Raw genomic sequence first — 20,968 nt, forward strand, 5'->3', positions numbered from 1 at the left:
CAGTGGCTAAGCGTGTTTATGTCCTCTCCAAGGTAATACTCAGAGAAAGAAGGAAAGCTGAAGGCGGATATTTATGTGGTATTATTTCCCTGAAAGAAACCTCCCTACAGGATAGCACCTTATTCTGAGTGTTGGGGACGAACACTGAGAGGAAGGAAAGATGTCCACTTGTGCAATGTCATCTGCAGCTAGGGCCACCCTATAGAGGTGATTCAAGGTTCCACAAAGGCACTCGGCCATCCTGACAAACCTCACAGAATGGCCATGCGTGACACTGGGTTCTAATCTCAGCCTTTTAGTAACCTCCAGGCTTTCCACTTTGTATAGAATATACCCTGCTTCTATTACTGTTTTCTCTGCCTGTTTGACAGATTCAGAGTTGGATCTCATCATTAGTACATAATACTAATAAACTGCCCTCCTACAAAGGATTTATTGAAAGAAACTATTAATAGAAATGCAACAGAATACATTATTAAGCAAAAAAAAAAAAAGTGTGAACTTACCTAGAAAAATCTCCTTTTGCCTCCTGTAGAAGAAAAAAATTCAGCATCAGTGAAACATTTAAACCTACTGTTACAGACTTTAATATACATTCTGTGGTCAGGACAGCGCCTCTCCTGAATAAGTGCCATTTACTACTGCCATCATCCTATCGGCTACTGGAATATAATTAAGAAAGGATGCATGCATTTGTCACATGAATATGAGATACTAGATTAAACTTTAAAATGTTACATATAAAGAAAATGATTCTAGTGTCAATGCAAGCCTCTGCCTCTAGCCGTGGTCTACCTTCTTCTAGTTTAAAGGTGGTGCTGAATCCGAATGTATATTTGGGTAGAACTGCCTGTCTTGTGTTACTTGTCGTTCTGTCTTATACTGTGGGCCATTTCCTGATTACACTAAAGACTTTTGCAGGCAGCAACCATGGGACCTTTAGTGAATCTAGAATTATGCTTGAACACAGTAGTTGTTCAGTAAATCTCTGTTGAAGGGATACATTAATAACATCATTTCAATTTATCTTGCCAGTGTTATTAATATTGCTACTGTTGCTAATATTCAGTAATATCTACTTTTCATGTAAGCTAAAGGTCTTTTCCTTGTCTTTTCAGGGGGCATGAAGTGATTCTCTTGTAAACTGATTCTGGCTATTTGCTTGGCTTTGTCCAAAGTGGGTTCACACCTGAAAAAAATGGGGTTACTGAGTGAGCTGTTTCCTCCAGGCTCAGATTTCACACACAACCTTACCTTGCAGAGAAATGTGGTCTCAAACCTTTGCAGGACCAGAAGCTCCTATTTACTACTAAGGTGCAGAGCCCCCAGTAGCCCTTTCCTTTTGTGGCTAGAAATAATTAAGATGATTAACAGCTAGTGGATATGGCAGCTTGTTGTGCGTACTCCTATTCCTCTTTCTCCGGTGTATGGCCCTGGGATACACAGATGAGCAGAGACCAACTTACCTGTAAGATATAGGAGGCTAGTTCAAACACCACTTCACTGTCAACATCAATCAGCTCCTGAAAGTAAAAACCAACAAAGAAGTTCACTTCGGTGCTTGAACTACAACCTCTCCTGGTTTTTGAAAAAAAAAATCTAATATATACATACTTCAACATGAATACAGTTCATATCTCATTTCTAAACAGCTTTATTGAGGTATAATCGAAACCAAAACAACTCTACATTTACTGCATACGATTTGATGAGTTTGGACATAGCATATGCCTGAATACCATCAGCACATTCATGGTCATAAACATATCCGTCACCTCCAAAAGTTTCCTTGAGTCCCTTGTGTGTGTGTGTGTGTGTGTGCACATGTGTATGTGTTAAAAACACTTGGCATGAGATCTCCTCTCTTAACAAATTCTTAGTGAACAACACTACTGTTACATATGGTCCAGAGCTTAAAGACAAAAGGGAACTCATGCATCAGCATGTGTGATAAACAAATTGACACTGTACTTCTGTTGCCAAACTTAAGGACAAATGTCCATCTTTTGCTTTTCTCTCCCTAACATCAATAGATCCTATGGTGAGAGACTGGACCACAGAAAGTCAGAGCTGGAGCAGACTTACACACCCTGCTTTGACTGAGAACAGAAATCCAAATGTCAGGGGACTCTCCCAAAGTCACGAGACCTGAATGACAGTGATAGGGCCGGAAACAATCCCCCAACGTCTTGTCTAGCATATGACCTCCGTAAGGATGTGGATTCCCCCTAACCAATAAGGACTCAGGAGATACAACTTCATTCCTGTCAGAATCACTATTATCAACAAGACAAGAAATAACAAGTGTCGGTGAGGATGTGGAGAAAAGGGAGCCTTCCTACGCTGTTGGCGGGAGTGCAAATTGATGCACCCAATATGGAAAATAGTATGCAGGTTCTTCAAAAAATTAAACAAAGAAATACCATATGATCTAGCAATTCCACTTTTGGGTTTTTATCTGAAGAAAATGAAAACACCAACTCAAAAGATAAACATACCATGTTCCCTGCAGCATTATTTATGATAGCCAAGAAATGGAAACAGCCTAAGTGTCCACTGATGGATGAATGGATAAAAAAAATCTAAGCCTGTATCTAATGGAATATATATAATGAAATTACACACACACACATATAAAATAGAATATTATTCAGCCATAAAAAGAATAAAATCTGTGATAACATGGATGGACCTTGAGGGCATTGCTAAGTGAAATAAGTCAGAGAAAGACAAATACCAGATGATTTCATTTATATGTGGAATCCAATAAAATTCTCACAGATACAGAGAACAGATTGGTTGCTAGAGGCAGGGGGTGGGGAGTGGGGAAAATGGGTGAGGGGGTCACAAGTTATAAACAAGTCCTGGGGATATAACATACAGTGTGGTGACTATAGTTAACAGTAGTGTATATTTGAAAGTTGCTAAAAGAGTAGATCTTAAAAGTTCTCATCATTAGAGAAAAACTTTGTAACCATGTGTGGTGATAGCTGTTAGTTAGACTTAATTGTGGCGACCATTTCACAATATATACAAATACTGAATCATTATGTTGTATACCTGAAGCTAATATAATGTTTTATATCAATTCCATACCAATTAAAAAAATTATTTTCAGCCAACATATTCTCAGAACCACATCTACCATCAAGTTGGCTAAAACAAGAGTATTAGACTGAACTAAAACAAGAGTATAGGCTAAACTCTGATTGGTGGATTTTCTAGTTAATTTTTTATGTGTGTGGTCCAGAATTGGACCCTGGAATTCAAACCAATGCACTCAAGCAAGACTGTATCTTTGGAGGGAGAGGCATTATTCTGGCTCTTTTGGGTTTAGGAATTTCAAAGATGGATAATAATATTTGCTACGGAACCATCTTAGAAGTGTGGGCTAAGAGAACTAAGGAGACAACACGGAAGAGTCAGGGACAGTAACTCTTCATGCTGAGCCTGCTAAAAGAGCTCCATAGCTGCTGTACTTGGTACGGACTGTCAGTGCTGGCTGTGGAGGAATGCCTGGGACTGCAGTGCCGGGACTGAAAGTTCCAGCAGAATGTAAATCATTTAACGGTGCACAAATGATTTAACAGGAATGCTGGCCAGGGCTTCTGCAATGGACCATTTCTATGCCTGCTGTGTTCATTTTCATTCCCACCAATCAACTTCTGGAACGTACGTACTCTCAGAAGACTGGCATGTGTGCTCTTCGGTCAAACATTTACATCTATGCTGCCGCTAATGGTCAATGGTGGGCTAATATTTAACACTGGAGGAGAGGCTTACCTATGGGAAACTCAAAAACAACCAGCAGGAACAGCCCTTCTAAGTGTGGACATAGCTTTTCATTCATTTTTGACTCATCTGCTCAATGAAAATGTCTATACCTGTTGGGGGAAATGGGTGGGGAAGGCAGAGGAGGTGGGTTTTTGTTTTATGTTATTTTACACAGTGCATTAAGCAGTTCTAGGAGAGACTGATGGAAAGTAATGTGGTGGCAAACGTGAACTGAAATGTGCTATTATTCAGAGCAAAACTACCAAAAATGCACAGTGAGATGTCTAACCTGACACACCCAAGTTCCCTCTCACCACACTGTCCTCAGGACGAGTAGGAACTCACACCTTTAAATGGGGTGAGTTTTCACCTTCTCTGACCGTGGTCCTCTCCCAGTGAAGATATTAAAGACAGTGTGAGCCAAACTATGGCCAGGAAGAGGGAAAAGGATTAAAGGATGAAGCAGCTCAGACATCCCCCACAGCTGCAAAGCCTGATGGAAAAAAGAGCTACATTATTACTTCTTACCATTTCTGCTTAATGATGGAGTTCAAGATTCATCTCGTCTGTCTTTGGAGGGTCAATACAGAGATCTAAGCGCTGTGTGGTAAGAACCAAGCTGGGAATGGTGGAAAACACGTTCCTAATTGTGAAGAAAATGCTTTCCTGCCTTCCCTGATGTCTCCCGCTCAGGGCACTTCTTCCCCGTATAGCTGCTCCTCCAGGTGGTGCCACCTTTAACACTCCACCACAGTGAAACAGAGCTCCAGGCCTTCTGCCCCAGCTGCCCGTTTCCCCCTGGTCCTCAGAACCTGAAAGCTGATCCTAGTGTGCAGCAGTGAATGGACATTTCCAGGGGCCCTCCCGTCAGATGCATGCTGCCACATAACTTTAGGAAGGCTACTCTCCCTTTTCTCTTCTGACTTCTCTGAATCCGGAGGTGGTTTTTTTCATGTTTCTGCTCAAGCAGGTAAAGCACACTGAATGAGACCACAAAGAGGGCGTGAAGAAACTCCCTAACTTCTGGGGTGCTGAGTTTTCCCTGGACTTAGGACAAAACGGGGAAGACAGGGAGAGCAGGAAGAGACCCATCAGGGCAGATCTGTGGGCGTTCCCATGTGGCGCCACCTGGAGGCTGCAGCTGTGACCTCCCAGTGCCCCCGGTGCCCTCAGAGCCACTCGAGGAGGTGTGTCTGTGGGCTGTTTGCTGTGCTAGCATCTTGCCTGGGATCCCAGGTGGTCTGACACCCATGTGGTAATTAATTTTACCTTGAACTCATCGGCAAGAGGCAGATGCTGGTAGAAAGGCGGGACATGCCCTGCGGTTTTGGTGGCCATTTGGTTGTATCTGGGTATCTGTTTACCTACCACTGCACAATATGCTGCACTTTCAATCTTTTAAAAAATGGTGCGGAAAAGACAAACGTGAGTGTTTCTAGGTTTCTGCGTGCGTGTTCAGAGCAGGGCTGGGGAGGACAGCCCCGTTTCCTCCACTCACTGCTTTTATCCCAGGTGATTAAGTAGCTGGAGGAAGAGGCCTGAAATCACTTATCAGCAGCATAATGGTTAGCAATATTCTCAGAAAGATTTCCATGTGAGGGGCTCCAAGTGTTCCAAATAAAAGCCCCAGGAGAACCCCAAGCGGCAGGTGTTGTGGAGGCTCTCCAGCAGTCCTGAGATGGACTGCTGCCTCTCCTCAGGGTGCCCTGGCTCTGGGGACTATGCGGTGGTCTTCACACTCGACTGAGAATCTTAATGAAAAGCATTCCTCCATGGTCAGGAATGATGGAAATTCCAACCTGAGCATAAGATAAATTATAATTACAACAGAAAATATGATTAACAACTACAGGGTAGGGTGAGGGGACTTCATGGACGACCTTTGTAGAGTCCACTGAGACCACCTGCAGGGTCCCAGGGTTTCCCTAATGAATTCTCACCAACTGCTCCCACCTCTCTACCCACTCACAAAGCATCTGAGGATTACAGGCTGTAAGAGTATTTCTGCTCTCATCTGAAAGTTCCAGGTTTTGGTTCCAACTCTCCAACAGTTCCAAGACACTGAATACATCACTGGACCCCCTTCAATTTTCTTTTCCTCACCAGTGGAACGGGGGTAACAATTTCTTTTCCAATTACTTTACTGAGTTTGGCGAGGAAATGTAGAGGTGATTTGGAAACTCAAAGGCACACTATAAATACCATGTCTGTATTAATTTTCACTCATTGGTGCTTAGAGATGATCTGAACCCCCCCCCGTTTTGTTTCTGTTCTTCAGCATTTTGTAGCATTTATAGGAATCTTACAATATATATATTTAAAGAAGTAGGCAGCATTGTGTATGTGTGTGTCTACACATGCGTATATTCTGGTCACTGTGTACATCATCCAAGTAGGTTCTGATGCCCACATTGAGCCTCTGGGTCCTTGTGTAAGCACCCCCACCCCCCACCCAGTTGAACAAGTCATAACGACTACATGAAGTCGCCACTGGGAGACAGGGCAATGGGGTGGGATGGGACCATGCAATCCTGCACAATTTCTCTTCCTTAGCTCTTTGCCAGCTTTTCACCAGTGAAGTCACTTCATGTCTGTCTAAATGCTCCACTGGGGTGCATGCTGCTCATGCTGGGCCACCCCTCATTCTGTGGACCAGGGATTTCTCTGCTGTCTCCTGCATACTTCCCAGAGGACTCTCTTTTAGAGGTCACGGGCACCACCAGGATAACGAGTGCCTGACAGTCATTCTACAGAAGGGAAAGCAGAAGTCCCACTATGTCCTCCTTTCCCTCCATTCTCTGCCACCTGAGCACACACAGGGAAGCTGCAGTCCTCAGACTCAGAGGTAGGGACTAGGACGCTCTATGTCTGAGACTGCTGTTTACGCTGGTTCCTTTGTCCCACAGGACTGGATTCTGGGCTTTGTTTCTCTCACCTGCAGATGAGATGATATTATCTGTTCATTAGCAAAGCTCTCTGAAGACTTTGGATAAAGACTGCTTTATTTTATTTTTAACAAGAGTGATGGTATTTATAGGCCTAAGTAGCAAATGTGGCTCCAGGATGATTATTTGAACTTTGGTAATATGTGAAGCTCCCAGATCAGTGTGGACATCTCAGGAAAGACCAGATGGAAAGCTTGGCAGGAGGGCCCCTGCTTTCTCGTGTGGCTCCCCAGGAAGCACACAGCATCCCGGCAGACTTCCCACGGAAATGTTCCACGGAACTAGACATGTTTCTAAATGTGTTTTATCCATCCCCTGGTCATGCGTTTCCTTTCCATGGCCTATCTGTCACCTTAGTTAGAACACATCAGACGTGCTTTTGGACATGTGACCATGTAGGGTGTTAGTGACCCCCACGCCATACTACCTGCTCCTTGTAAAGTAGATAATTAGAGCTCCACTGTCATGACCATTTCCTAATTTTCTGAAATCGGATAGATTATGACTCATTCTCCTGCTCTTTTGTAGAAATAGGGGGGCTGTAAAGCAAGGAGAAATGAGAGAGAAATCCAGTATAGCCCGGATTCCATCTCCTGATGCAGAAAGAGTGGACAATAGGAAGGTGGCATTTGTAGTTTGGGAAAAAAGAGAAGAGAACAAAACAAAACACCTTTCCCCACTTCCCTGCTGTTGAAGAGAACAGAGGTTTGTTCTCTGGAGAAGATGAATAGGAAGCTGGGATGAGGGGCTGAAAGTGCAGGGTTTTAAAGGGAGCCTTTCCCCCCAACGGAGGCCACTCCCTGCGCAGATCCTGGAAGTAGGGCACGCCCAGACAGGAGGCAGGATGGCTCTCCTCTGGATGCAGTGAGGAGGAAAGACCCCCAGCCACTGATATTTGAGTCCTCTCTGAAAGAATCAGCTTGCCCCTGGATCCTCCCCAGGCACAGCACCTAGGCACCATCCCCCACAAGCCCTTTCCAGTCCTTACTCAGTATGGATGGACAGACCAGGATCAACAGACACTGGGGAAAGCCTCCTACATAAGAGATGGCGACCGAAATATATGAATAGGAAAAAAAAGAACTGGAAATAAAGCATACACAAAAATTAATTTTATGGATGTTAGTTTCAAAGACAATAAGAATATACATATGTTTGTCTAATACTAAGATACTACTGGCAAAATCTTCCAGAGAGTGGAATAAAAAGACAGTGATGGAAATTAGGAGAGATGAAGTATTGAAACAAGAGGCCATGTCCAGCATTTGATCAGAGAAGATGTCACGAAAGAAATAACACAGAGAGAGGCTGCCCAGAACTGAAGAATACGAATCTCTATACTAAAACTGCCCATAAATACAGAGCACTGTAGGTTTACAAAGACCCGTTTCCAGGCACACCGTCCTGAAACTTCCCGTGGAGAGGATTAAGGAGGAGATCCTAAAAGATCCCACTGGTGGTGGTGGTGAAGGGTGACCTGCTTACCATGCAGAGCACAGCAGACTTCTCCAGAACAGCTCAAACATACTCTGGAGCAACATATTTGATATTCTGAGAGAAGTATTCACTCTATATTTCCATACCCAAACTACTAATGAGATATTGAAGGCAGAATAAAGACTTTTTCAGATATGTAAGGACCCAGACATTTCACTTCCCATATGCACTTTCTCTGGATTTATTGGAGGATGTGCTCCAGTGAAGCAATGGTGTAAAGCAAAACACAGCAAGACTAGAGGGCTAGGAGACAGGACCCACTCCAGAGCTGGGGTCGGGAAGGGGTGTCCTGCGTTGAAGGCTGCAAGGGGGCCAAGTCAACTGGATCAAGAGGGCAGGCAGCTCTGGCAGGGAAGGGGGGTGGGGGCTCCAAGTGAAAACAACCAAGGCGGCAAAACCAAAAACAAACCAGAGAGGAACTCAAGAATTATTGGATACACTTGGAAATTTATGTGTCAGTGCACGTGGGAATCTGTAGAATTGTTTGGAAAAACATAATGGGTACATAAAAACTAAACTAAGCAAGGCAATCAATACCTTTAGGTAAAACAACTGCTCATCTCAAAAAGGAATTACAACCATAGGATGCCGCTTGGATTCGCCCTAACAGCGTAAGGCTGGTGGCTGTGTGTTTCACCCAGAATCACGGTATCAGCATATTGGGAAAATGGTGACAGGGAAAGTGTGGGTGGTTGTATAGGAGACTGTAATCCTCACCAATCGTAACAGGGATTCAGTAAATGTGAAACAGATAAATCAAGCAATAACGTCCCATGCTAATTATTTAGAAGTAGAGAGGCAAATATTAAAAAAACAGCAAAAATTGTTTAAAGTGGTGGGGCTCTTTTTCTTAATAAGTCTTATTCAATCGTTAAACTGCCTCATGTATTACTTTATGTGGGTAAAATTGCAATATTTCCAGAATCTCTCGCCTGGCCTTGGTGCATCTCCATATCAAGGGGTGTTTCCAGGGGGTGGAGAGAAGTAGCCATCTCCATATCAATAGGTGATTACAAGGTTGAATGGGGAGAGAGCACACACCTAGACGGGAGAGGTTTGGTGGGGTCTTTTTTGCAGCCAGGTTAGGAGAGACATGGGCTAGCAGGAGCAGACGACTCCTTGTAGGCAAGAAACGGCTTCCTCCCACTTTACTGCTCCCTTTGACTGATTTTGGCTTCAAAGGTTATTTGCCCTGGGCTGGGAACATATTTTCCCTCCAGAGTTACACTTTAATAGAAGTAAATATTAATTATTTAAAATGTGAATGAAATAGAACTTGGAGAAAGCAGGAATAAATGGCTTATTTATCTGAACAACTTAGATTCTATGCACTGTAGGAGTCTTCCACAGGAAACAGGGAGGGAATTGATATTAAGTTAATCTGCACTGGGTCAACTGCAGCCTCTGGTATCAGGACCATCAACAAGCTGTGTGTCTGGCACCATCCTCTGAGTGCCAGCTGGCCAGAGGGCAGCACGGGGGTCTCAAAGGAAATCACAGCGAAGGCGAGTGACTTGGGTCCGAATCTAAGCAAGCAGTTGTACCACGACAGGAGCTGGTAATGTGCCTGGCACAGTGCTGACTGACTACATTTGTGCTTTACCTTGCTTTCTTTTCACAAGAGACTGTGGGCAGGGTCTTTTAATATCCTTGTTCAACCAGAAGAACATTACCCTTAGAGACCCCACAGAAGGTGTCCATATTTACTGCATTTACTAAGAGGCAAGACTGGGCAGGGAACCGAAGCCAGAGGGCCGCCAAGTCCAAACTCCCAGTCCTGGTCACCCTTCTACAAGGCCTCCCACTATCTTCACACATTAACAACTGTGCAGTCAGGTCACACCTCCTGTTCAACCACTTCCAGTTCTTCTGAGTAAGTCACTTAACCTATCTAACCTTGACCAAGTTCTTCCCTCTGTAAAGCTAATGATCCCAGTTCTATTTCACTCATGAGGCTCAAATAATATTATGTGAAAAAGTTTTAAATAAACTCTTAAAACGTGTCAATTTAAGCAAAGGAAATTATTGTTTTTGATGATGGGAGCGAGACAGGTGGTCTTGTGATGCTATTCGGTCACCTATTTAAACTTCAGAAAAGCCACCTCTGGGTTATTTGCATGACCAAGCTGTAGTATGATCCCAAGGAGAGCCAGCTGGGGTTCTGGAATGACATACAGCAGCCAGGTCAGCAGGCAGGCAGACGCTGAGGGCGCCCTGAACCTAAATGTGGCTGCTTCTGACGGCATGATGCTCTCCATTTGGGGAACTTGTCATATTTGGTTCAGAGGATTTCTTTTCTATTCCCATCAATCCCAGAGTCCTCTGGGAGCACACGATTCAGAAACACTGTAGCCTTCATCTCCAGCTCAGCTTGTGAGACTAGACTGGACAACCTCGAGAGAAACTGTCCTCTCCCTTTACCAAGGATTCTGCACAAGCACCAGTGGGGCCACTTTCATTGCCTGGTTGAGCTCCTGCCATCAGGTCAGTGACAGACGTTTTCAGGCACTTACTGCCCAAGCCTGCCACCTGGTGGACAGTGCTCACTAGGTCTCCCTGAAGTAGCAAAGTGATTGCTCATTCATGAAACAATAACCTTCAGATACTCTTGCAATCGGTGAGGCATGTAAACTTGGTATTATTATTTCCACTTTATAATGAGAAAGTAGGGACTTAAAGAGAGGAAGGAATTTAAAAGTTCCTGAAACTACATTTAGTGTCTTTTTCCTGTATTCAGCAAAAACCTGAAATAGTGTAGTCTGAGTGCTTTGGCCTGGAGCCCAATTTAAGTCCTGGCTCAGCAACTGTCACCAAGTGAGGTCCTTTCACAGAACTGAATTTGATCCCTGCCAGGCCCCCATTATTTTGTCCATTTGCACGTGGTAGGGTTTTTTGTGCAATAAATGTGCTGACGTACTTCCAGAAGGAAAAGCAGTGGCTGACAGACCATTTCAACTCTTGTGTGCCTGTTCAGTGTTTAGTGAGAAGTTGCAATCCCCCCAAACTGGGTTTAGCTAAATGTGAAAATACAGGCAGCAGGATCTCCTTAGACTCCTTTCAATACAGCCACTGACCACTTAACAACAGCTGTACTTAGCTTTGAGGTTTTCTGGGGCTTCAGGGGATTCTCCACTCTAGAGCCTGCCCTCCAGGGCGCAGTGCAGCGCAGTGGCTGAGCTCTGCGATCTGCAGTCAGGCTTCCAGCTTCTACCCCACCTGGCGCTTCCTCTAGAGGACGTACCAGCTTGGGTGACTCTCATACCCCCAGTGCCTCATCCTCCTCACAGGGAAAACGGGTAAAAACAGTATCGTCTCAAAGGTGTCATGAAGGTTCAGCCACACAGCTTGCGGAAAGCACTCAGAACGGTGTGACCCAAGGAAGTACCAGCTGTCCTTCCTCATGGCTGTTAGTGAGCTGACCTCGGTGGCAAGCTGACGCTGTGCTCAGGAGACGTGAGGGTGAGTGCTGGGGGCAGCAGAGTGGGGGCTGCCTTTAGATACGCTCTCCTAGGAGTGGTTCTCCACCTGGTGGTGTTCTGCAAGCCCTTCTCCCTAGGGAGAGGCATGTGTGGGCATTTTAGGTTATCCAAGGAAAGGAAACAATACAAGCAAATGGGGGAATGGGTTGTAGTACAAGGGACTGTGCCACTCAATTAAGAATTGTCCCTTATCAAAATGATGGGGTTGAGAATGCCTCCTGAGTTGTGGTTTTGTTCTTAATATCTTCTGATTGCAAGGAATAGAGTTGGATTGAAATGTCCAGGATCCAAGGCGAGTCAGGGACTGGATTCTGTTCCTCTGGTCCACCTGTTTTTACCTCTAACTGCATATGTGTGTCTGTTTTTAACATTTCCCAACTCACTTCCAACTGGCAATCTTCGTATTTGGCACTCTAAATGCCTCAGAGTGCTGGTGTAACATGCTTAGTCTGTACTTTTGTGTCTGTTACTAAGCACAGCCTTGGTAGTAGGTCTTTTAATGGGTCGTGGGTAGGCAGCCCTTGGATAGGCAGCCTATGGATGCTGGTAATGTTTCCTTTATCTTACTGGTTATCCAGGTGTGTTCACTTCATGAAAATTCAGAATTCAACACATGCTTATTGTGTGAGTTTGTTATATTTCAACAAAAAGTTTAACAAAAAGTCAAAAAAAGAAAAGAAAAGAAAGAATTGTCCCTTGAATAGACATTTCTCCCAAGAAAATGTATACATGGTCAATGAGCATATGAAAAGATGCTCAACATCATCAATCACTAGGAAAATGCAAATCAAAACTGTGATGAGATACTACCTCACACCCATTAGGATGGGTCTTATAAAAAAAACCCAGAAATTAACAGGTGTTGGCGAGGATGTGCAGCATTTTGACCTTTATGCACTGTTGGGGAGAACATACAATGGTGCAGTCACTATGGAAAACAGTCTGGCAATTCATCAAAAAATAAAAAATAGAATGACCATGTGATCCAGCAATTCCAGTTGTGGGTATACACCCCAAACAACTGAAAGCAGGAACCTGAGCAGATACTTGTGCACCTGTGTTCATAGCAGCATTTTTCACAATAGCCAAAAGGTAGAGGCTGACATGGACGAACCTTGAGGACATTATGCTAAGTGAAGTAAGCTAGACACAAGAGGACAAATACTGTGTGATTCCACTTATGTGAGGTACTTACAGTAGTCAAATTCATAGAGACAAAGTAGAATGGTGGTTCTATAGGCATGAGGGGGCAAGGGGAGTTAGTGTTTAATGGGGGCAGAGGTTCAGTTTTGTGAGATGAAAAGAGTTCTAGAGATGGATGGTGGGGATTGTTGCACAACAGTGTGAGTGTGCTTGATGCCACTCATCTATGGTGATAATGGTAAATTTTATGTGTATTTTAGCACAATTAAAAAAAGATTTCGTCCACCCAAAGTGCCAATATCAGCCCTTTGAGAGATACTGCCAGGATGTTTAAAAACCATCAGATGTCCATGCATTTGGTAATGAAAGTTCATTCATACTTGTGAGACCTAAACTGACTAGTGTATGTATCCTACTGGTCTGGGTTTCCCCTCTGTCTCAGTTGCCAGGTTAAGGAGGCCCCTAAAATCAGGCTCAGGAGCACCACAAGGAGCCACAAACAGTGATGGCACCGGGAGGGAGGCATGCTATTAAACTCACCACTTTTGTTTCTTGAAGTTCTAATTTACTTACAGTAATAAATTTTTAAAAATTAAAGTATCATTGAAATACAATCTTATGTTGGTTTCAAATATATAACACAGTAGCTCAACAGTTACCCCATATTATTAAATCCTCACACCCTCTAGTGAGGTTACTATCTATCAGCATAGGAAGATGTTATAGAATCACTGACTCTATTCTCCATGCTGTACTACCATCCCTGTGACCAACTTATATTGTGATTGTGAATTATTGTGCCCCTTTATCCCCCTACCCTCCCCAACCAGCCACCCCAACCCCTCCCCCTTGGTAACCACTAGTCCCTTCTCAGTGTCAATAGTAATAAATTTATACTATTTCTACTAATCAATAAAATCATATTACAGGTAACAACTTGGGATTTCCACCTTCAAATAATATTTCAGATTTCAATGGAAGACTCAGAACAGGAAGAAAAGTTCTTACCTTATAGATGCAGGACTTAGCATTCAGAAAGAAGAGCTCAATGGTGGCATTATCCTTTAGGTACGAAATGCTTTCTATATAGAACCTGAAAGAGAAAAACTGCAAATTAACCACAGAAGCATGAACTGATCTAGCAGAAAATCAGTTGTTCTCTGAGCTACCAGATTTGACATGGGGACTAGACCTCTTAATCCTAAATGAGGAAAACAAAAAGATGTCATCAAATGTTTTCGTATGATTCCTTTTTGAGAGAAAGCAATGCTTTTCAAGTCCATTTATAAGCAGGTTAGAACTGTCATTCCTTACATGCCTTACTAGCCAAAAAACTTGGCCTGTCACCCGAGAGTGGACTTAACCTTGACCACCACTTTTTCCTTACCTGCTTTCCAATTTTGGAAAATATGATTTTTTAATACATTACATTTTTGTCCTTGTTGAGCAGGATTTTTCAATTTTGGATAATTTGGATAAATCTGGATAATTTCTTTTGTTTAATTGAATCAAGTCCTATTCCTCTTTGAAATGGTTACAGCATATCTTCCTGAAGGTGGCCAGGTGGGATTTGATTTCTGCACATCTAAAGGGTCGTAGTGAGGGTTCTCAACACTGTGATGTTAATGCATATTAAGCCAAATGAGAATTGGATTTTTATCCAGATGAGCTTACAGATTTTTTTTCAAGATGAAACATGCTGAAATTATTTTAATTTACATTAAATGTGTCTTTACACATCGACTTTGAGTTTATTAAATTCCTTAATTAGATAAGGTGCTTGTACTTGTCTAAGGGGGAGCTGCACTAAGGGAGTAGCAGTTGTGATGGGGGATGGGGCTGGATGGAAATGCAGAGCCTGGGAAGGCAAGAAACATGGGTGCGGGCAGCTCTTGGAGGGCCTGGACACCCACCTCCCAGGCTCTGCGGGACACAGAGGGATGGGCAGAGGGGAAATGAGGAGAAGCGAGTGCTGTGGTCTCTAGAATGGCATTACAATGTGACAGAGAATTCTGGGGAGGAAGTTAAAAGAGACCAGTGATCAGGTCCCAGCTCTGTGGGACTTAGGGCAAGTCACATAATCTCACTGTGCTCTATTTCCAGACTGAAAAGAAGACAGTGGGACCTGGTCAGTGGTTCTCCACCTCAGAAGTCCACTGTCATCAAATACTGGAAACTCAGATCAAAACAATACTGACAACAAAAAAAAAACTGCGTAAGGGGAACAAACCATGTTGGTAGGCTAGTTCAAGCCCATGGCCCAACAGCTGGTAACCTCTTCTCTATAGACTAAGTAAGTAATGCCTTCTATCGTTTCTCAAATGTGTGCACAAGGTGTTGTGGTTAATACAATACATATTCATTTAAATCTGTGAGTGAATCCAGACTAACTTCAGATATTAGCACAGTTACCATCATGTGAGAGTCTACAAAATGTTCGGAAATCATACTATGGCCCTCATTCTTGCAAAGTCTGGGAATGAGCAAGCTGGTGAAGCTCTATTACCAGCCTTCTCCTTGCATAAAAAAAAAAAAAAAGGCACCTGTCTTCTGCTTTGGGGCAAGTATGTTAGGTTGCAGAGGCCTATACAGGGTCTGCAGTGGTCTTAGAGGAACTGTAAAATGGTACGGCTTTCACTTCTCTAATAATGGAAACTTGAAATGCAGTAGCAAATGTAACATCTCAAAGCAAAATAAGTTTGATCTAACTAAAAATCTACATCCTCCGTAAAGAGTTTTTGGTGAGGGGTAATCAGAACAGCCAAGTCAGAGGGAAGGGAGAGATGGGGGAGGGGAGGATGTCAAAGCGCCAATGGCACTAGGTGGTTCAGAAGAAGGCTGGTTCAGCGGAGCGGCCTGCAGGCATGGCCCGTGACAGATGAACCTTGCTCCTGCACCTTTGTTCATGCTATTCCCCTCATCTGGGCTCCCCTCTGCTCATCGAGTTGCCCCATGGTCTTGTGTTTTCTATTTCAGGCTGCTAAGTCCTTGGGGGTTAAGCCCACACTGTATTGATTTTTGTCTCTTCAGAGCCTGGTAATGGGTCACTGAATGAAAGACTCTGCTTTTCCTCCTCTTTCCTGTCCACTCACTGTTGGGCAGAGTTCTCAGGGGAAAGTGAGATGGGCAAAGGGAGAAGTACATGAGGAGAAGAAATTAATGGCCCCCAAGGTCATGACATTCCTGGCTAGGCAATCTTCTGGTCCACAGCCAGTCCTTGACCCTCTGCCCTGAACTCACTGTTACCACAGAAAGCTGTGCAAACAAATGGCTGATTACCTGGACTCCTAAAGCCAGGATCATAGCAGGGCCTTCTTGAGTTTGGCAGTGAGTGACCTTAGTTTTGTGACAATCATTCTGTGTCTAAATCTGCTGGGTCTGAAATTACTGTCAAAGCAATGCCTTATGTCTTCACTGCATTTGTTTTAATGTTTGAGAATCAACCATTCTGTCCCCACCCTAATTTTCTCCTCAGCTGTATATTAAGAAGACCTAACACTTCCCTTTTCAACTCTCTAATAATGGGAAAGTGAAGTGGGATGCCAAATGTTACATTTTTTTTTGCAACAGCATTTCATTTCCCCTGGTGTCTGGCTGTGCAAGAGCCAGGAAGGTAGAGGAAATAACAAGTGTATTCTGAGAGGAAGAAAACAAATCACCACCTCTTGACAGAAACTGGAAAGCAGTTTCCTGTTAACCTTTATCACCAAGAAACAGCCTGGAAAACTCTGTGAGTTCCAGGCCTGGCACATTACTACTTTGTAACCTTGGATATTTAACTTATGTTGACCTTTCCATCTGTGCGAGGGAACTGGCAAGTCAAAACTGCTAAGAGAAAAACAGACCCAGACATCGCATTCACTCACTGAGGTCCGGTGCACACCACCGCAGCCCAGGATTTTTCTGGGGAGATGGGAAATGCTGACGGCTTGGGTCCAACGTGAGATTTTCTTCTCTCTTTTTAAAAACCAGTTCTGTTCTAATTTTTACGAAAGCCTTGTCAGACGTCCTCCTTCTTGGCAGTAGGTGGCGATGTTGCATTTTCCTTATTTGCTAGTATGGGGGCTGGGGGTCGGGGGAGATTTCCTCAAAGACCTGGTTCACAGAGAAAATTCTAGTCTCTGGGTAAACCCAAGGAAATGAACCATCTCTCATAAACTCCAAGGTCTGCAGGGACAATCCCAAGTTTGCTTCTGTATTAACCATGGGTTTCTGATGCTGTGACATCAGACACCTTGCTGACTCTGGAGGGACAACCCCTCCCAGGTAGCCAGAGCCTAGATTCACCTGTGAGCATGCCTTTCCTATGCAGACCAGCCAGTCCAGAGCCCACACGCCCTTCCTCGCCTCTTCTCTGGGGCTCTTACCTCTGGGCTACTACCCTTGCCCTAATCACCAGACAACAGGATAGCCCCTGTGCCCCAGAGCCCGCTGAAATTATTCAATTGCCCTGCCTCCCCCATTCCTTCCCATAGAACCACAAAACAAAGGCCCTTGCCCGTATCTCCCCCGACTCCCGGTGCCTCCTGACCATCCCTGGTGCCTCCTCGGGTAGCCCTGCCTGGCAAGGCGTGCCCCCTCCCTGGGGACTGTGAGTCGCAAACTGTCTCGTCAATGGCAGTCATTTCCTCATCTGCTGGCCTCACTGTACCTGAGTAATAATGAAACCTACACTTGAAAACAGGGCTTTGGCACATTTACTAGGACTGAATCTTAGGCCTTCTCTTTGAAGGGAACAGTGCTCAAGGCCAAGGGCACATGAGGCTAAGACTGTTCTTGGAGCTCCATGAGCCGTGTCACACCCAACCTGGCCCTGATGATGCCCACCTGAGAATACTTCATCAGATGGTCTAGACAGGAATGTGGGCTGCACTGTTATGTGTGTGAGCATGTTAAATACTCAAGGGGCCCTGAGACCTTGGGGGGTCTCGTCCTTGTGGGTGCCTCAGATGGCCCAGATTGAAGCTGCCAGCCAGAGGGCACCAGCCGGCTTCCTCCTCTGAGCCCTCGCTCCTCTCTTCCCTCTCACATCCACCCCTGGGCACCTGGGAATCACTGACTATTGACAACAAGTGTTAATTAAATGGACAAGTGATTTCATTTTGTAACGCACACAAGTGTTATATTTGGAACCTGACACTTGGTAGCAAAAAGGAGTGAGCAGTCTTCTTTTTGAAGAATGGGAAGGAAACTGATGCTGCTCTGAGTCTGCAGCCAAAGGTCCTTGACGTTCAGTATTCCAACAGCTCCAGTCTTAACTGGGACATCCAGTTGACATGTTGCAAGTTCTGCTTAGCAGGCACCTCATTGTAGATCCATGCCACCATTGTTACTGTGAGTGACAGGAAATAACAATCGCTGTCTCAACCAGCCAGGAAGGACCCGACAGCCAGGTCATGAACTTGCCTGTAAAATCTCTCCCAGAGTATAGCTTCCTAGTATCTCCTCTCTTTCTTTTTTTCTGTTGCTCACTTCAGTTTATCATTTGTGAAATTCTGAGTTTGAGGAGACTAATCTAATCTCAATTTATTTTTCTACAAACAGCATAGGGAGCCTTGGCTAAAGAATACACAGCTAGAGAAACAGCCCAGATGTGGAGGAATCACTGAGAACAAACTTGTGCCTATAAAAAGACACAGAGAGACTTCCTTGGGTGTGTAGGCATATTTTTCTTAGAATTGTTCTAGACCTATTTCTTAAGCTTGCCTGGTGAATACTATCAGAAGGTCATTGTTCTCAGATTTGGGAGCCTGCCTCACAGCACTGAACAGTGGTCCTGTAGCTGAATGTGAACTTGCTCACACACTGATCCCTGGGCTGCTTGTGGAGGATACATGTGGGAGGTGAAGGACTGGGGAAGACGAAGCTGGCATGTGCCCAAGTCAGATCACACAGGACAGGCTACTGGTATTCTCAGCATGAAAATGGACAACCCAGAAAATGATGAGTAAGGGATCAGGTAAGAATTCTGGAAACATGTTCAGTGGCAGCACATAGCAGACTGGAAGGGGCTGAGACCAGAGGTGGAGACAGACAAGAGTTCAAGACCATGAGAGTTTTTGAAGGTCTGATTACAGCCAAGCGGGCGTGCATGGAGGGTAAGGGGTGTGTGTGTAGAGCTACTTAAGATGCAGAAATAACAGGAATTTGTGGCTGAGGGAGGATGAAGGAGCAGGTGGAGTTGACGTTGGCTGCCATGTTTCTGGGTAGATGGGCAGTGGTGCCAATTACAGAGATAAGGGGGTGCCACAGAAGGAGGGGCACATTTGGGGCAGGAAGGTGATGACATCATTTGCTTTGGGCAGAGAAGCACCAGTGGAATCTGGGGCCTAGAGATGCCCATGACCATGGTGGGGGGGCGGTATTGCCATAACTGAGGAATCAGTGGGAGAGGGAATCAAGGAGAGGGGTGTGCTCGTGTTAGCTTTCATATTCTCTGCAAAATCATAAGCAATGCCAAAGGGCTCAGCTTCTGGTTTGGAGTCTGGCAAGAGGGAAAGCCCCTGTGGGCACGAGGGAGGACCCTGAGCAGGCATGCCCGAGAGGACCCCTGTTTAGTGGTGGCTGTTGTCCCAGGAAGGGCATTGCAAATGGGGAAGGGGGATTTTCAGAAACAGAGCTGAAGCTGGGAAGCTGACGGCTGCGCCGGGGCTGCTCTTAGTGAGAACGGAGAGAGCGTGCGCACATGGGGAATGCGCACAGCTGGGCAGCAGCTCCTTTATGGACTCCAGCACACTCCAAGGCCTGGGTCCTTTATGAAGATGATGTATCATCACACTCCTTCAAGAAAACAGCCTGTGGACATCCCTGGAAAGGCACCAAGTTATAAACTGGGAATTCTTCCCAGGCGGAAAATCAAGGTAAAAATGTGGAATTCACCTCCATGGGAGAATCTGCCTCCTCTCTTGGAGAATATAAGCTATCGCTGTTTTGCTGCTGTGCTACTCAGCCAGTGGAAATGTGGGGACTCAGGGAAGCGGGGTCTGGGAGCAGGATCCTCCATGGTGGTGCCAAGTGACCCTCACTCGAGTAGGTGGTTGCGATAGTTCACAAGACGAGGGTCTGAATTCAGGTAATAAAAGGGAGAGGGCAGGGCAGAGAGAGATTTAGCAAGTAGCCACAGGGGAAATTCACTCATAAAAACTCAAGGAAGAGGAAAGACTTCAAGATTTAAAGCCCATATGACTGAAGGATTAATGCAGTCACAGACTGGAGGGGTCCCAGGAGCCTGGGAGGAGGTGGGGGTGAGCAGAGAGAAGATGAGTTTGGCCTTGGACCTGCTGAGCTGGAGGTGCTCGGGTGGCCATAGCACAGCCAGGAACGGAAAGCTGAGACTCCCCAGAATGATCAGCTTTTGTGATGAGCTCCAGAAGGAGCTTTTCTGCCTTGTGGCAGGGTCCTATGAGGTGTTCCTAAATGTGGGTTTGGAGGGGTCTGTCCCGTGAGGTGCCTGCTGCAGCCAGCTAGGAAATGGGGGGACAGGAGTGTCGCTGGGTGAGCAGGATCTTTGTGGTTGGCACAGATTCACTTCTGCAGCTCTCCTGTCTGCTCCTGCTTCCACAGACAGAAGTCAGCTTGGCGTGATTTGGGACCATGTGCACATCCTCAGCGACAGACACTTCAACCAAACCATCTCATGGCGCTCCGAGCTGCCCTCCAAGGATTGGTTCCTTGAACCCACAAATAGCTCAGCTCATAACAGACACTCAGGAAAAACAGTGTACATACAACCAGCCCAGTATTCTCTCTTCTTGGTTGATGTTGGTGAAAAGTATGAGGAAGGCGGGGAGGGCCTGATAGACGGAAAGGGTCCTCATCCACTCTCCCTTAAGGAAAGGCTTAACTTCAACTGAGTCTCCCCTGATGCTGCCACCTTTTCCAGGGCAATTGTTACTCTCTGCTTTATATAGTTACTTTTCCATTTATCTGAGAAAAACTAGCCACCATTCAAGAGACTATTCAAGAGACTATGACACTGAGATCATGTCCATTAGTAATGGAAATGGCTAAGATTAGGTCTTAGTGTTTGCAGCTATTAAATAAATAAAGGCATTAAATGCAAGTTTAGGTTTACGGTGCCAGCTGAGGTAAAGATACATACTCCCGTCTGTTAAATGGACCCTTTAATTC

At 44.9% G+C, this 20,968-nt stretch overlaps 1 protein-coding gene across 11 annotated transcripts in view; it reads right to left on the reverse strand.

The window, feature by feature from the left end:
• FRMD4A (FERM domain containing 4A) overlaps window positions 1-20,968 on the reverse strand; it is a 573,879-nt gene that overhangs the window by 92,865 nt on the left and 460,046 nt on the right. For all 11 annotated transcript variants that reach the window (XM_036908068.2, XM_036908069.2, XM_036908066.2 and 8 more), the window contains exons 5-7: window positions 13,847-13,931; window positions 1,467-1,523; window positions 507-529 (exon numbers count right to left, since the gene is read on the reverse strand). In XM_036908068.2, coding sequence (XP_036763963.2) covers window positions 507-529; window positions 1,467-1,523; window positions 13,847-13,931 — 165 coding nt within the window. The remainder of the gene's footprint in view (window positions 1-506; window positions 530-1,466; window positions 1,524-13,846; window positions 13,932-20,968) is intronic.

This window comes from Manis pentadactyla, chromosome 3 (genome assembly GCF_030020395.1).
Source record: "Manis pentadactyla isolate mManPen7 chromosome 3, mManPen7.hap1, whole genome shotgun sequence".
Taxonomy (NCBI): Eukaryota; Metazoa; Chordata; class Mammalia; order Pholidota; family Manidae; genus Manis; species Manis pentadactyla.